General features: G+C 34.7%; 1 protein-coding gene across 2 annotated transcripts in view; it reads right to left on the reverse strand.

The window, feature by feature from the left end:
• The window catches only part of EPB41L5 (erythrocyte membrane protein band 4.1 like 5), a 101,871-nt gene that overhangs the window by 14,133 nt on the left and 69,642 nt on the right, over positions 1 to 18,096 (reverse strand). For both annotated transcript variants that reach the window (XM_072960826.1, XM_015240507.3), the window contains exons 19-22: positions 12,704 to 12,832; positions 8,102 to 8,166; positions 4,228 to 4,318; positions 2,546 to 2,620 (exon numbers count right to left, since the gene is read on the reverse strand). In XM_072960826.1, the coding sequence (XP_072816927.1) occupies positions 2,546 to 2,620; positions 4,228 to 4,318; positions 8,102 to 8,166; positions 12,704 to 12,832 (360 nt within the window). The remainder of the gene's footprint in view (positions 1 to 2,545; positions 2,621 to 4,227; positions 4,319 to 8,101; positions 8,167 to 12,703; positions 12,833 to 18,096) is intronic.

Raw genomic sequence — 18,096 nt, forward strand, 5'->3', positions numbered from 1 at the left:
AAACACGACAGAAAAATGGGCAAAAGATATGAATAGGTAACTGGCTCAAAGAAGAAACTTAAATCAGCATTAAAATAATGGAGGAGATAGAATATTTAATTCATGCAAATTGAAACAATGCGACAAACTCATAAAGATGGAAGAGATTACAAAGTCATGAAGTACAGCTTAAGGAAGAACATGAGAGAAGCAGCAAAGATGTGTGCACTGCTGATGGGACTATAAACTGTGGGAGCCATTCTGGAAGCAAGGAGCAATACCAAGTGTAATTAAGTATTCACATAAGCATGCAACCCCGCAATCCTACTTGTGAGTAAATATCCCAAATTCTCCCACTGTTCCTTGAGAGAGATAAGGATGTTTATCTAAGTAAATGTATGAAAGGTGGCCTGGAAGGATATATACCAAATAAAGCAAAAGGGTGCCTCACAGGAAAAGGGAAATGGAAGTGGGGACTGGAGGATAAATTGAAATAAAATAAAACAAATAAAAGAGAACCGTTGCATGGACCTAAAAAGATACTCTGACTGAGAGATATATAATTAATTTAATTGGGGCACCCAACATTTAAAAAAATGGATACTACCTTATTTGGTCTTAGAGATACTTTCTTGTCACAAATTTATTTTACATTTTCACCAATTCCCAAAGTGACAAGAATCTTAGTGCTTTCCAGAACTTTCTCCCTAGTCTTAGTAATGGATATTCCTGCTCTAACTTTCAGGTTCTGCCTTTGTTCCTCTCTGGGAAGATGGAATTTTATAATTATAATTTGGACACTGCTTGAGAATGGTAATTGTAACCTAGATAAACACAAAAATACGATAATAAAACACTTTTCCTAATAAAATGCATACTATATTTAAATATCTGTAACTTTTTTTTTTACAGCTTTACTGTTATAATTGATGAAAGGTTTAAATTACTTTCAGAAAACAATGGCTTTCTTAAACACAGCTTAAAATATAATTGGGAAAAAAATCTCAATAGCAAAAAAACATGAAGGACCTGGAAATAACAAAAACAGCAAAATGTAGAACTCATACTAGGGAGACTGTAACTACACTTTTAGAAAAAGAGGAAGTCTTGGATGAGAAAAAACATACTGTATTCTTGGCTAAGAAGATAAATTATCATAAATATATCAGTTCTTTCCTCAAGTTAATTTATGAATTTAATGCAATTATAAGTAAAAATTCATAGGTTTTCAGAGGGGTGAGACTTGACAAAGTTTTTCTAAAAATCATGTGAAAGAATTAACAAGCAAAAACAGCAGAACACTTGCATGATGATTCTGGACTGGCCTTATGACATATCAAAATCAATGAAAAAGCTAAAGTTATTAGATGAGTATTACAGTTCTAACAACTGAAAAATTGGTAAGTGTCATAGAATAGATGGCTCACATACAGAGTCTAAAATAAATATTCTCAATTTTAATTTAAAACAAAAAAAACACTTTCAATTTGTAGGGAATAAAAAATGTTTTAATGGTAAGAAATATTTTTAATCAAACTGATTTTCATTACTGTTATCACCTACCCACTTACGAGACTGAATACGTGCAGTAAGTGTTCTGAGTGAGGCCCCAAACATTCCTTCTGGGCTTCAGGTCATTTTGCATTAATCTTAGAAGTTACCTCTTTTGTCTATTTAAAGGATTATTATGGCTCAATATTGCCAATATCCCCTTTATTTTTTGCTTTCTCACTTTTCCAGACTTGTGATTAATTCTTATCCTTTGGTAAAATCTGTTTGTTTATTGACCCAAACTGGTGGTTCCAAAGGGTGGTTCCCAGACCACATCTGCATCACCTGGAACATGTTAGAAATGCAGCTTCTCAGGCACCACCCCACACATACCACATCAGAAACTCTGAGAGTGGAATCCAGCAACCTGCGTTTTAATACACTCTCCACGTAATTCAGAAACACACCCAAGTTTGAGAACTAATGGTCTAAGCAAACATCTAGCACCAAAGTACCATCTGTACTTCCAAGGGTTCAGAAAGGCATCTAGTTCCCACAGCAATTCTTGTCATATCGCTCATAAGACACTAAATAAATTATTTATATACCTTTCGCCCCACCTTGTTTGTATGTCTCTGGAGGGAAGGAACTGTTTCTTATTTGTATTATGGTCACACTACTTAACACACCATCTCCCAAACTGAAATAATGATTGACATGTTTAATGCCAAACATTCTTACGCTCCCACCTTTCTGTAAGTGTTTTTTAAAAATTGAATGTCTTACTGTCTGAACTCTTTAGAAGCTGGTTTATCCCCACATGTTCCTCTCATGTTATCAAATATGGTGCTGAATTTACAAACAGGCTTACGGTAACACGTGGTTACTATTCAGTGACACACAGATTCAAATTGGTAGTACTTTAGAAAGGCAATGCTAAGTGGTTACTGAAATAGAAACTATTATTAAATGAAAAGTTTTACTAAATTGTTGAAAAGGCAAAAATTGGAATCTAGCAGGAACATTTTTCAAGACAGAAATGACTTTCCATCTTGCTGTTTTAAAGTGTACTTACCTGAGGTGTGACTGTGTGCTCAATTAGATTCTCAGTTAGAGACAAAAGCAAGGCATCCAATTCATCAGTAGCGTCCTATGAAGACAAAGTACACATGCATGAAGTGACCCATTCAACAAACAGGGACATTCAGGAATCGTGGTTGTTAGTGATTCCACTTTTGCTTAGAGGGGAATCTAACCTGCAAGCAAAACTTTAAAAAGCTAAAGTGTTACCTGAATTTTCCTATAGCTATTCCTTTTGGTGAGACAAAACTTGGGTAGGGTTAGGACTGTTCTGGCTCTCAGCTCTTAAACTGGATAAAAGAGGTAAAAGGTTCACCACAGCAGACAGTGAGTAAAGGAGATGCCTGAATTTCAAATGCTTCTTTATCCATATGTATGGATGCTTCACTGTTTACAAGAATATAATATAAACTACCCCCCATAAATGTTAATTAATAGTTTTTACTTAATTAGAATTTGAAACACCTTATAGAAACAGAGCTCTATACTTCAGTGTGTGTGTGTCTGGGGTGGGGGGATAGGAAGGGTTTTAAAAGGATAAAAGATAAAATTCCCATCTGGAAATAAGAGAAATAAGTATCTAAGGTGTAGTACATAACAAAAAAGGCCCTTAATTTATATATGTCTATCTATCTGTCTTCAGGCCATGGTGCATCTCTTGTTCAATGTCAACTTAATTTGAATCATACACATGAAAAACCTGTTCTCTCTCCTCACATCTGCCCCTCCTAACCTGGGGCCTGGGTCAGTGCCCCAAAATAGCTTGTGCATATCTCTACCACAGTGTGTTAAAATTCTCTCTCCACTTGTACTATAAGCAGTTTGAAAGAAGAGGCCATGTTTCATTCATTTTTGAATTTTCAAAGCCTAGCGTGTTGTCTGGTACAATACGCAAAAATCTTTGAACTAAATGTCCTTCTCTGTTTCAAAAACATCTCAGGTTCCACATAAGAATTTTCAAGGATCAGTCAAGATGCCAATGTATCTTTTTAGAATTTTAATTAGCAGAAAGGAATCTCCTGATTGAAGGTATTTCAGGTTGGTTTTTTTTTCCAAACCCAAAAGTCTGAAAAATTATACACCAAATATTAACTACATACTGTGTTTGGGTAGTGGGAATACAGGTGGTTTCTAATTTTTTCTTTATTTTTTTAAATTGAAGTGCAGTCAGTTACAATGTGTCAGTTTCTGGTGCACAGCACAATGTCCCAGTCATGCATATACATACATATATTTGTTTTCATATTCAAATGTTTTCTTTTTATGTGTGTGGCAAATGGATACAGGAAAGGCAAGAGTTGAGATAAGCTAGTTGTATTACAATACAATCTCAGAAAAGTAATTTCAATCAATCAATATTTATTTAGTGCCTGCTATATGCCATGTACTGTTTGAGACACTAGGGAAGCACAGCCAACATCCAAAAAACAAAAATACAGAGATCATCCAAAAAAACAAAAATACCAACAAGTAACACAACAACTGGAGAAGAAACCCTGAGATACTCTTGTGAGGGATCTCACAATAGGATTCTCCCAAGAGAACCGAGGCTCAATGCTTTTCCCATACCTTAAGATCTGGTGTCAGTCAGAAGTCACCAAATGTCCTTGGTTATACTCAGGATTTAACTCAGTAGGATCTTTGGAAGAAATCTTGAAAAGTAAAAGTAACTGTTACCTTTAGAATAGAACCGTTTTCTGCAGGTGCTGTATGCATCAGAGTAAGAGACTCTTCAGGGAGGGGCACAGTACTCTCTTTTAATACAGCACTAAGAAAAAAAAGATAAATTCACATCATGGAGGACCTACACAGGAAGCACAGGAAGCATTTTCAAAGAAAAGGCTTATAGGAAAGAATAACAAATTCATGTAGGGGAAGAAGAAATCACATCTGTGAGGAGCATGACTGCAGTCAGTGCTGCCCGCATATACCGATGTGAACCCCTTCCCCACCCACCATATAACAGTTTTCATATCCAGGTCGGACTCATTCACAGATGGATCAAAATTGTAGACTACTTTACTTCCTTCCTAAATCTCAATGAAATGACAGAATATATTTATTTTTAACAAAAGAAAAAATTCATATAACTTCAAAACCAATAAAGGGTGTCAGTAGTAGTTCAGAAGCTTTGAGGAAATCCTGAAAACTATGAAATGCACAGTAGAAGAGGATGATCTCAGAATTATGGACAGATTAAATGCTACAGTCTCCTCCAAAAAGCATCAAATCTAGAGAAATTATATAAAAGACAGACACACAAAAAAGGTAAGATAGACATACACAAAAAAAGACAGATCAATAGACTGATTTTTGAAAGCTGTTATCAAATACATAAATGGGAAAGCTCAGTGGGAAAGAAATTATATAGAACACCTGAGATATGAAAAAACAAGTCAGGAAACCATAAGGAGAAGCCACCTTTTAAGGACACAAGCTGGAGGGCTCTGCTGCAGAAGGCAGAAGCAACATCGAGAGTGCTCCAGACATGAAAATAGGACAAGCCAGGTGAGAGGATGCCAGAGATCTGTTACTTGCAGACCCAGCAGTAATGACAAGGATGTCTAACCCCAGGTAAGAATAACAAGAAAAGGAATAGTCTTATAGATGCTTCAACACCAGGGAGGAAAGGGGAAAAAGCCAAAAGACCATCATCTACCTTTGATTCATGCCCCATCCAAATTCACAGCAGCATTATTTACAATAACCAAGATATGGAAGCAACCTAAGTATCCAACAACAGATAAGTGGACTTCTTTATAATCTAAAGAAGATGTGGCACAAATATGCAATGGAATATTAGCCACAAAAAGAATTAAAATTTGCCATTTGCCACAACATGGATGAACCTGGAGGGTATTATGTTTAGTGAAATAAGTCAGATAGAGAAAGACAAATACATTATGTTATCACTTATATATGGAATCTAAAAAAATAAACAAACAAATGAATAAAACAAAACAGAAACAGATTCACAGATGTAGAGAACAAACGAGGTTATCAGTGGGGCGAGGGAAGAAGGGAGGAGCTAGATGGGGGTAGGGGATTAAAAAGTACAAATTACTATGTATAAAATAGATAAGCTGCAAGGATTTACATATAATCAGTAATTTATAATACATTTAAATGGAGTATAAGCTGTAAAAATACTGAATCATTATATTGTACAACTGAAACAAATATAAATTGTAAATCAATTATACTTCAATTTTAAAAAAAGAATCCTGAGGCCAAACCAAAAAAAAAAAGAGAAAGAAAGGAAGAAAAGATGAGTCCTATGTAGTTTACACTGCTGCAAAACACAAGAAATAGCAGATGAAAAGTATTTACAACATGTGTGTATAAGAAAGAACCTACACAATGTTAATTTGGAACAAACATCTGTCCGTTAATAAAAGAATGCATATGTTGTAGCAGTCAAAATGAAGAAACCATGGATGATTTTTTAAAATTCAAATGTCAAAACAAAAAACACTGAACTGTACACTGTAAGTGGGTGAACTGCACTGTATGGTATTTGAAATTTTATCTCAATAAAGTTGTCACTACAAAAATAAATGATCAGAATACTTTTATCCAAAGAAGAAAAGATGTTCAACATCATTATTCTTTAGGTAAATGAAAATCAAAACCACAATGAGACACCACTTCACATTCATTGCGATGGGTATACATTTTTAAAATGGAGAATAATAAACATTGACAAGGGTATGGAGAAACTGGAACGATCACACACTGCGGGTGGGACTGGGAAATGCAGCTGTCTTGGAAGACAATTTGGTAGTTCCTCAATAAGGTAAAAACAAAGTTACCACATGACTCAGCAACACTACTCCTGGGTATGTACTAAAGAGAACTGAAAGCATGTCTACAGAAATTCTTGCATGTGAGTGTTTATAACAGCTTTATTCATAATAGCAACAAGTAGAAACAACACAAATGTCCATCAGACACATGGACAAACAAAATGTGGTATATCTACACATTAGAATATTATTCAGCCATGAAGTACTGATACATGCTGCAATATGGATGAACCTCAAAAACATTATGTTAAATGAGAGAAACCAGACACATCTTGTACAATTTCAGTTACACGAACTGAAGTAGATGAGTGGTTGCCAGGTGCTGGAAACAGAGGAATGTGGAGAGACTGCAAATTGACATAGTGTTTCTTTTAGGGGTGATGACAATATTAGAGAATTTGATAATGGTAAGGATTGCACAATTTTGTCATTGTACTAAAAAGCATTAAACTGCATACTTCTAAAGAGCAAATATATGAGAATTATAACCCAATAAAAAAGATAAAAGAAAAATGATCAAAATCTACTGCAGCAAAATATGAAGATGTGACAAAGCTTGACATCTGGTACACAGATATGTATTTATATAATCTCCATAGTTTTCACTATGCCTGAAATATTTCCTTTCAAAAAAGGGGTAAAGCAAATTTTTAGAAATGTGGTATGGTATGGGGAAAAGGAAAAGATCCAGAAATAGATTCAAGTTTATATAAGAATTTAAGCATATTTTAAAGGATTCATTTTAAATCCTGGGAAGAGAATAGATTATTCAAAACACCAACACCCATTTAGAAAATTAAACATATTCTAAGATCCTTCTAGCTTCCAGAGTTCAATGAAATTTCTGTTAAACAACAGGGTAGTTACATGATCATTATCCTTCTCTTGGCAAAAAAGAAATTTTTTGATAAGGTTACTCTAAAAGGTCTAATAATAATGGTACTTAAAATGTTGTGGACAAATTCATTTATAGAATTAATTAAAAGATTACTTTGTAATTCCAGTTTTACCCTGATCACCAATTAGCATGTTTGTTTAGTAACTGTAAAGTCCTTTATACAAAGCGTGTTATATGCTATATGCTATGTTGATTACAGAACCTGGAAGTGAACCAGAATTAATTAGAAAACTTCACGGAATAAGTTTTGAATAACGGAAAAAGAAACACATTCATTCATTCAACAATGTTTAGCACCAAATAAGCAAAGAACATTGGCTACACAGAGCTGAACGAAACAACTGGCACTGAGCAGGGGATAAAAATCTAGTAAGACAAATAAATAGCATAATACCCATTAAAGAAAAGATAGGCAGGAGGAACTCAGAGGGACAGCAAAGAAATCTGCTTGAATAATGCGACAGCTCACAGTAAGAAAGTTTATAAGAACAAGACCACTGCAAAGGCAGTATGACACTACAATTAACTACCCTGCCTAAGAGAAATAATATACATTCCTCATTAGGTGTAAGATGAAAAATATCTTTAAAGGCTGTTTTTGCGCTATAGTTTGAATCAGTTGAAGAAGAATGAGAATGTAGAAAGACTAATTAGGAGTATCTTCAAATAACCTAAAATTAGGTTCTAAGAAGCTAAGTAGTGAATAAAAGAGTGAATTCAAGCTATCCTTCACACAGATATTCTGAAACCACGTGGTCACAGACTGGGAAAGAGAGAGAAAAGCACCCCCTTAAAAGAAAGTTAAGAGGAAAAGAACATCAATTTAATTCAGTTCCCAAAACTGTACCTGTTTGTGACAGCATCCTGAACATTGGCATTTTTATGACTTAATAAGCTTTCTTCTCTTGTAACCTAAGAAAATAAAATCATAAAAATTAAATCTTTGTTGAGGATACTCAAGTAGTAAGACATCTGCATTACTTTCCAATAAAAATAGAAATACCGATTTGTTTCAGTTATAAAAAGAGGTAATTATAATTATACCTTATCTTTGGAAATACCTGTTCTGCACCCAGTGCAATCCTACCCCATACCCAAATGAATAATCTAAGCTTCCACTGCAATGTATTAGTGCACAAGTTCATACACCTTACTACACAGCTCTCAATTACTTAAGACACCATGCTATGTTAGTCAATATATACAGAATCCAGAAAGATTCAGTGCCAGAATTTTTCTAATTTACATGACAAAAAGAAAAAAATAGACGTTAAGCTATATATTTGGTTGTTTTTCCCTGAATACAAAGAATATTTCAGAAGAGAATTCTAAAAAATTCGAGAGGTCAGTTTTTTCAACTTTATTGAGTTACCATTTACATAGAGTGAAATGAATACATTTCAAATGTATCATTTGATTAATTTTGGAAAAATATATACACGTGCAAAATCAACACTACAATCAGCATATGTAACATTTCCACTCCCCCTAAAATGAACCCATGAGGCTTCCAATGCAATCCCATCAAAATCCCTTACACATGGCAAATAATGATCTTTACTTTCTATAGTTTCACATAAATGGAATCATAATACCTATCTTTTGTGCCTACCTCTTTATAGTAACATGATGCTTTTGAGGTTAACCCATGGTGTTGCTTTTATCACTAATTTGTTACTTTGTATGCACTGAGTAGCATTCCACTGTAAGGATATCCCACAATTTGTTTATCTGCTTACCTGTTGATGGATATTTGGATTATTTCTAGTTTTTAGCTATTACAAATGTCCCTGCTAGGAACATTCGTGTACTAGTATCTGTGTGAACCTACGTTTTCATTTCTCTTGAGTAAATATCTAAAAGTAGAACTGTTGGGTCATATGATAAGTATGTGTTTAATATATTACCAAACTCTTTTCTAAAGTACTAGTAACATTTTAAATTCTTACTAGCAATGTGCATTGCAGGCACTCCATCACTGCCAATATAGGGATGGTCAGTTTTTAACTTTAGTTATTTCAGGGGATGTATCTTTCACCATGAAGTATGATATTAGCTGTAGATTTTTTTCACTGATACCCTTTATCAGGCTGAAGACGTTCCATTCTATTCCTAGTTTGTGTGAGCCTTTACCATGAACAGGTGTTGAATTCTGTGAAATACCTTTCTATATAAATTAACACAATTTTCCTTATTTTTAGTATGTAGAACTATACTGGTTTTTGAATGATAAACCGACTTATTTTTCCCTGAGATAAACCTTCCTTGGTCATGTGTACTATCCTTTTTATAAATTGTTGAGCATGATTTACTTATATTTTGTTAAGGACTTTTGAGTCTATGTTCAAGAATGGTATTGGTCTATAGATTTTTTTTTAATAGATTCTTTTTTTGTAATATTGTTCCCTGGTTTTGGTATTGGGGTAATACTAGTCTCATAAAATGAGTTCGGAAGTACTCCTTTCTCTTCTTTTTTCTGAGTTTGTGTAGAATTGCTATTATTCCTTCCTTAAATGTTCGGTAGATTCTAACAATTAAGGCATCCGGTCCTGAATTTTTCTTTGTGGGACGAGTTTTAACTATAACTTTAATTTAGGGCTAGTCAAGTTATTTCTCTCCTGTTTGAATCAAGACAGATCCAAAAGTATAACTGAAATGTAAGGTAACGACAACAACTGTTACTAACACTACTACTACAACATGTAGTTTCAACATTGGGGATCAACACTTATTAAATGTTCATTATGTTCCAGGAGCTGTTCCATGTCCTTTACATTCATTATTTTATTTCATCCTTATAACTCACCTTAGGGTAGCTATTAACATTATCACTTAAAATTTTTTTTATTGAAGTACAGTTAGTTAGATTTATGTTGTGTTAGTTTCTGGTATAAAGTGATTCAATTATATATACATATATTCTTTTTCATATTCTTTTCCATTGTGATTTATTACAGGATATTGAATATACTTCCCTGTGCTATACAGTAGGGCCTTGTTCTTTATCTGTTTTATATATAGTAGTTTGTATCTGCTAATCTCAAACTCTTAATTTATCTCTCACCACTCCCTTTTCCCTTTGGTAACCATGTTTGTTTTCTGTCTGTGGGTCTGTTTCTGTTTTATAAAGAAGTTAATTTGTGTCATATTTTAGATTCTACATATAAGTGATATATATTTGTCTTTTCCTTTTCTGACTTACTTCACTTAGTATGATAATCTCTAGGTCCATTCATGCAGCTATAAATGGTGGCATTTTATTCTTTTTATGGCTGAGCAGTAAGTATTCCATTGTGTGTGTGTGTATACACATACACACACATCTTTATCCAGTCATCTGCTGATGGACATTTAGGCTGCTTCCATGTCTCGGCTGTTGGTAAGTTTTTATCATAAATGGGTGTTGAATTTTATCAAATGCTTTTTCTGCATCTATTGAGAAAATCATGTGGTTTTTGTCTTTTCTTTTGTTAATATGATGTATCACATTGATTGATTTGCATATATTGAATCATCCTTGTGATCCTGGGATCAACGCAAATTAATTGTGGTGTATTATCTTCTTTATGTGTTGTTGGATACTGTTTGCTAATATTTTCTCGAGAATTTTTGCGTCTATATTCATCAAAAATACTGGCCTGTAATTGTCTTTTTTGGTAATGCCTTATCTGGTTTGGTATCAGGGTGATGGCGGCTTCATAGAATGAGTCTGGGAGTGTTCCGTCCTCTTCAGTCTTTAGGAAGAGTTTGATAAGTATCAGTACAAGTTCTTCTTTGTGTATTTTGTAGAATTCCCCAGTGAAGCCATCTGGTCCTGGACCTTTGTTTGCAGGGAGTTATTTTTTTTTTAAAATTACAGATTCTATTTCACTTTCAGTGATTGATCTGTTCAAATTATCTGTCTCATCTTGATTCAGTTCTGGTGGGCTGTATGTTTCTAGAAGCTTGTCCATTTCTTTCAGGTTGTCTAATTTGTTGGCATGTAATTGCTCACAGTATTCTCTTAAGGTTTTTTGTATTTCTGTGCTATTGGTTGTTGTTTACCCTTTTTCACTTCTTATTTTGTTTATTTGGATCCTCTCTCTTTTTTTCTTGGTGAGCCTGGCCAGAGGTTTCTCAGTTTCATTTACCCTTTCAAAGAACCTTGGTTTTTAAATTTTTTGCTATTGTTTTAAAATCTCTTATTTACTTCCTCTCTGATCTTTATTATTTCCTACCTTCTGCTAACTTTAGGTTTTGTTTGTTCTTTTCTAATTCTTTTAGGTGGTAGGTTAGGTTGTTTGAGATTTTTCTTATTTTTTGAGGAAAGCCTGTATCACTAAGAACTTCCCTCTAAGGACTGCTTTTGCTGCATCCCATAGATTTGGTATGGGTGTGTTTTCACTGTCATTTGTCTCAAGGTATTTTTAAATTTCCTCTTTGAGTTTGGGTTTTTTTTAGTAACATGTTGTTTAGTCTCCATATAACTGCTTTTTTCTTGTTTTTCTTTCTGTGGTTGGTTTCTAGTTTCATGACGTTGTAGTCAGGAAAGCCATTCTTTCTTTTTAAACATAATTAAACTGAGGCTCAGGGAAATTAACTTGCCAAGCCACAAAGCTAGTAGGTGGTAGATTCAAATGCAACTTGTTTGATTTCAGAGGCTGTATTGCCATATTTTATATTTATTTTTATATGTAAATATAATGTTTTATGTTTATACTGGGGAGAGAAGGTAGATAGAAAGCATGAATAATACTCCTTAAGTCTTTTCAGTTCTCTTCAAGGCTTGTGCTTGAGGACAGGATGGGTAAAGAGCACCTTCTCAAAAACAGGATATTTTAAAATTTAGTTGACAACAGGACTTGGTAGGAGTCCTGGTCCTGCTTTTAGCATGGAGGATAAATCTGAAAATTAGGGAGAGCCAAGGGAAAGCGTATTTTGAGAGCATGGATGCCATAAGCTTCATGAATGCTGGTCCCTACCCACTGCATCTTTTACCTTATGTCAACCAACTTGTCACCTTCTAATTATCACTCTGTTGCTAATACCAACATAATTTTGCTGAATTAGGGAATAGATGGGTGGTGGGAAAATGGCAAATTGATAAAAGACCTAAAGTCACAGACTTACAATTGACAGGGACCTAAAAATAACTAGATTTTCTGGCTATAATAGTGGCAAATATTAGGGACTCGCCTCTATAGGAAATTGACTTTTTTTTTTATTTCTTATATCCTAGAATATCTTTCATCTTTTCATTCCATGACTGACCCCTCTTAATCTGGCTTGATTAGAATTTAGAGTGGGGAAGGTATTTTGCCATCTTGAGCATGTTTCTTGATACTACTCTAATCATGAGCTAGGTAAGTCACATTTAATGTTCATGTATTTTATTTGTTCTACAGGGTCTCTTGACTCCAAGTGTCTTGCTCCTTTTTTCTTCACCAAGACTCTATTAAAGGCAGCTTACCTTATGTACTGCTTCTACTTGAGCCTTCAAAATGTTACTCTTCAAGTCAGGAGGAACTCTCCTGGCATTCAATCCTGGGCTGTCAATGGCATTATTAAGACATTTCTCAGTTAACTTCACCACTTCTTCCTAGATGTTAAAAATAGACTGTAAGCAATTCTGACCGGTTAAAATTAAATGGAAATAGAAAAGGGACTGCTGAAGATCATATTCAGACAATCAGGAAATCATGTCGTCTTAGGCATCACATCCTAACTTCAGGAATGTCAACTACTCTTACAAGTAGTTTCAAACTAAGGCTCAATAATCACAAATATGAAATATGAATTGGTAAGGACCCCTAGAAATCATCTAGCCCAATTTCCTATCTTTAAGCAACTGAATAACCAACTATACTCTCTGGGACAAATGCCTGAATTAAACCACACATGAAGAACCTGTGCTGTTTGCTGTAATTCATTTCAACTGGATTTTAGGTTGGGGCCTACACAGAGTAACCCCTGTAATTCTGGAGCTGTCAGCAGGTAGATGTATTTGAGGTTATGTTATAATGCCACAAAGAGGACACTCTCAGGTAGACTTAAGAAAATGAGAAAATAAAGCACAAGTGCAGTCAATGAAGATCATAATTAAAATAATATAAATTAACTATTACAAAAAGAAATGAGAAAAAGCAAATTAATAAATTTAACGTATCTGCACTACAACTGATATTTTACCTAACTTAAAATGAATGACAATCTACTTCAATCAAAAAAAATCAAATTGAAAAAAAAAGACAATGAAAACGAAAGAGTTATTTAAAAAAAAGAATGACAATAATAAGAACAATTACCATTATTATTATATGGTTACCATTTAACACTGGTCTAAATACCTCAGTCACTGTAAGTATTTTCCTAGTCTCAGATACAGCTTTTGTTCTGTAAAACAGACTAGCTACCATTAATGGGATTACATACTGCACCACCTTTAGGTTTGAAAAGATAGAACTAATGTGTATATTCTAATTCGGTTTTCCTTAGTGTGGTCTCCACACATCTGCCTCTGGGTGGGATCCCAAAATCTGAACGTTTAACAAGCTTACCCACGTGATTTGATTCACATAAAAGTTTGAGAATCACTACTTTGTACTAGACTCTATATATACCTATAACTTCCTAATCTTTAGAAAGAAGACCTTATATCCTTTTTCAGCCATGGCTAGTTCATACCATATGATCCAGCAACCCCACTTCTGGGTATGTATCCAGAGGAAACAAAATCACTATCCTGAACAGGTATCTGCACTCCCATGTTCACTGCAGCATTATGCACCACAGCCAAGAAACAGAAGGAACCTAAGTGTCCATGAACAGGTAATTGGATAAAGAAAATGTAAAACACACACACATAAACACTTACATATACACACACAACGGAATATTATTCAGCCTTTAAGAAGAAGGAAGTCCTGCCATTTTCAACAACATGGATAAAGCTGGAGGGCATTATGCTAAGGGAACTAAGTCAGAGAATGACAAATACTGCATGGTGGAATCTTAAAAAAAAATTCCATTAAATGTGAAATCTAAAGAAAAAAAAATCCAACTCATAGAAACAGAGAGGAGAATGGTTGCCAGGGTCTAAGGGGTGGGGAAATAGGGAGAGGCTGGTATAAGTATATGATGAATAAATCCTGAAGACCCAACGTATAGCATGGTGACCACAGTTATATAGTTTTTTTATACTTGAAATCTGCTAAGAAAGCAGACCTTAAACGTTCTCACCAAAAACCAAAATAAAACAAAAAGGTAACTTCTGTGAGGTGATGGATGTGTTAGTTAATTTGACTGTAGGAATCATTTCACAACGCATATTTATACAAAATCATCAAGTTGTACACCTTAAGTATATTTTAATTTTACTTGTTGATTATATCTCAGTAAACCTGGGAAAATATCATGCTACTTCAAATGCTGACATTTTCTTTTCAGAGACAATTACATTGCAGACTTGAGATTATTTGCTAATCATTTATATTTGCTGTCACAAGATTCCCAGAGTAATCTGCATCAGACATAGCCAGATACTTCTTTTTCTGCTTATGTTAAAAACTTTTACAAAAACAAGAACTCAATACACATATCACATGTAAAAGTACCTGTGATTGTTACCATCTTTCTGGAAGGCAATTTTGCAAAAGCATTAAAGACTTCAAAATTATGCCTGAAATTTGACCTAACACTTCCACTTCCCAGGAAAATAATCAATGATTGCAGATATTTATTTGTAAGACTCTTTGTCACAGCACTCATTACAACAGTGAAAATTAGCAACAATCTAAATGTCTAGTAGGAGACTGAATACACTCAATGATGACACACATGCAGTTTAAATATTATCTATAATGTGTTGTTGAAATAAAGAGATTTACAATCGATTAGTTTAAAAAAACCAATGATGCTGCATTTTTAACAAAATATATATCACATTTAAATGTTTAGAAGTACATAACTTTAAAATGTTAACTGCAGTTATCTCTTAGTAGTGGGATAATAAAGGTTTTATAATTTTCTGCTTTTTAAAAATCTGTGCTTTGTACAATTATCTTGTATGTTTACAACAGGAAAAAATAGTGAAATACAAGTTGAACGTAACAGATTTACAATCTTTTCACACTGTTTTGCGAAGGCATGTAAATCCAGTGACAGCCAGTTACTCTGCTGCTGATATATCTGCCTCAGATGGCCAAAATGTGGCAAACAGAAGACCAAAAGAATTAAAAAGACACCCTGATTCCTAAACACCCCCCAAATTAGACCTGTTCTAACATGATCAGATGCTTGACCTCTACTGTAGAGCAGAGTCATTCAGCTGTCAGAGTCAGCTTAGGAGCTTAAGTCGATCCAAAGTCTGCTTAAGTCTGTTATGCGCAAGGGCTTGTGTGTTCGAGGCTCAGAAAGCCAAACTTGTACAGTGGGTGTCTGCAACAAAGTAAGGGTTTACTTGCAGGGCACTAAGCAAGGAGAACAGGCAGCTCATGCGCAAAAGACCAGAACTCCTCCAAGGCTTTTAGACAAGGGTTTTGAAAGACAACATTAGGGAAGAGGGTTATAGGATGCATGATCAACTTGTGGACCTCCTTCTGATTGGCCGACGGTGAGGTAACAGGGTGATGTTTCCAGAATCTCAACCTTCTGGTTCCAATCAGTGTGGGGTCTCTGTGTTTGTGGTCAGCATGTAGTCACTATTTTCCACCTGGGTGGGGGTCTGAGTTTCCGTAGAACAACTCAAAAGATATGCACCAGATTGTTTTCTGCATCCCTTCAGGAAGAACTAGGAGTCCTGTGACTCTACTGTCTAAATCATTAACTGACTGAAGTCTGCTCTTTGGAACTCAGGGAAAGCCTAGGAGACTAAAGCCTTTTTTCTACAAACAAGGAATGGGGACATGAAGAGGCTTTTTGTACCCGGGAAGACTCCACAGCACTCTGCTTGGTTTCAATCCCCCCTTTTCTGTGATACTCCTCAATCCCGAGGGAAACGTGGACGGGACAAAAAAGGGAATAAAGGTTTTGGATAAAGAGATTAATTATAAACTCAGCAGGGGAACTTAGCTTTAGAGGGACTTGGTTTCAAGTTCTCAACCAGAATGCCATCAAATACAGACTCGAAGCCACTCTTGAAACAATCTTGGCTAGGAAATGTGAACACTTTCAGTAGGGCACTGACACAGTCAAATACCGAAGGTAATTAGTGTAAACAGTAAAACCCAAAAGAAAAATGTTTTTTTTTTTTTGTTTTACACACACAGAGAAGTCTTATTTCTCAGAGCTCCTTCTTTAAATGCCTAAGAAAAGCTGAAATTGTTTAATTAAAAAAATTGTACAAGTCTTTTAACTAAAGTGAAGTTCTTTTTAGTTATAACCTTGCAGAGATGCAAAGAGTTATTTTAAGGTTGGTATGGTTCACTCCTTTTTTGAGTCATGGACCCTTTTGAGAATTTAATAAAATTTGGATCCACTTTCCAGAAAAATATATAAATGAATCAAAGACAAGAATATGTATTCAATTTTATAGGGTTTAAGGCGCTCCTCATAATTATTCATGGGTAGATCCATGATCTGCAAGTTAAGAATCCTGCTTTAGAACAGTAGATACAATTTATCTCATATTTTAAATATATTTTAAAATATATACTAAATATACACAAAGGTTTTAACCACTTTATAAACTGTTTCTTCCCCTTAAACTGTTTAATGGATCTAAATGAAGCCAGAAGAATGCCTGATACCATGACAAAAGGGATATGAACTTTCTAGAACTAGCTTACTATATAAACTAAAAAATGGTAAGACACCAATAGAATGATAGCCTGATTTCTAGACTTTCTAAAAATTATTTTTTAAAAAACCTCAACAATATTAGTATAATATTATTAGTAACTATTCTCTAAGCTGAAAAAGTCAAGGAAACGGGGGGTAGGAGAATATGCCATTCCCCAATATGTCACTTTGGCATCAAGATTATTTTGAGCTGAAGGAAACTGAGAAGAAACAGATACAAGAAAAGCTCTGTTCTTCCCCTATTTGCCTAAAAGCAGGACAGAAATTTACAAAGGAGTTGCTCCTTCCCTCTCCACCAGGAAGGACAGATGTAATCCCTGCAGACAGCTCCTGTCACTGAAAAGCAAGGGTTTAAATCTGCATAACAAGCCTCACACTTATTTACCCTGCTTTTCCTCCTACTCTCCACTACACTTTTTTTTCTTTAACTTTAGCTGAATATGGTCCTTAGCTTGAATTCCACCTCTGAAAGTTACTCCTTTTTCCCTGGTATCTCCCATGTATATGGGAGGTATACATATACTTTTTTTTAATTTATGTATTCATTTTTATTGACGTACGGTTGATTTACAATATTATGGGAGGTATACATATTAATAAACTTGTTTGTTTTTCTCATTAATCTGTCTTTTGTTACAGGGGTCTCAGCCAAGAACTAAGGGTAGAGGGAAAATTACTTCCTCCTCTACAGCAACTACTGTCAAATAGGAAATATTTGCCTTTGCATTTGTGAAAGTATCATTTCTACTAACAAGTTACATGATAGGCAACAGCTCGTTGATCCCTGGAGAAGTGTGGCCTTTGCACTGCTAATGTCTGAAGATTGCCTCCATTTCCCAAAGGGAAGTTAGACCTATCACCATGCCTTGTGTGTCCAAACTGAGGATAAAAGGAAAGAAAGTAACTATTTATTAAACCAAACTAAAATGTTTGGAGTCACTTATGGCAGGGACAAAATGGAGATGGTCAACGAAGGCGCGTAAAGGAAACTTAACCTAATCTTTTTTACAGCTCTTCTCAGAATTCAGCAGAGAACACCAGCCAATCCCCATACTTGAAGTCTGT

The sequence above is a fragment of the Vicugna pacos genome, chromosome 5 (genome assembly GCF_048564905.1).
Source record: "Vicugna pacos chromosome 5, VicPac4, whole genome shotgun sequence".
NCBI lineage: Eukaryota > Metazoa > Chordata > Mammalia > Artiodactyla > Camelidae > Vicugna > Vicugna pacos.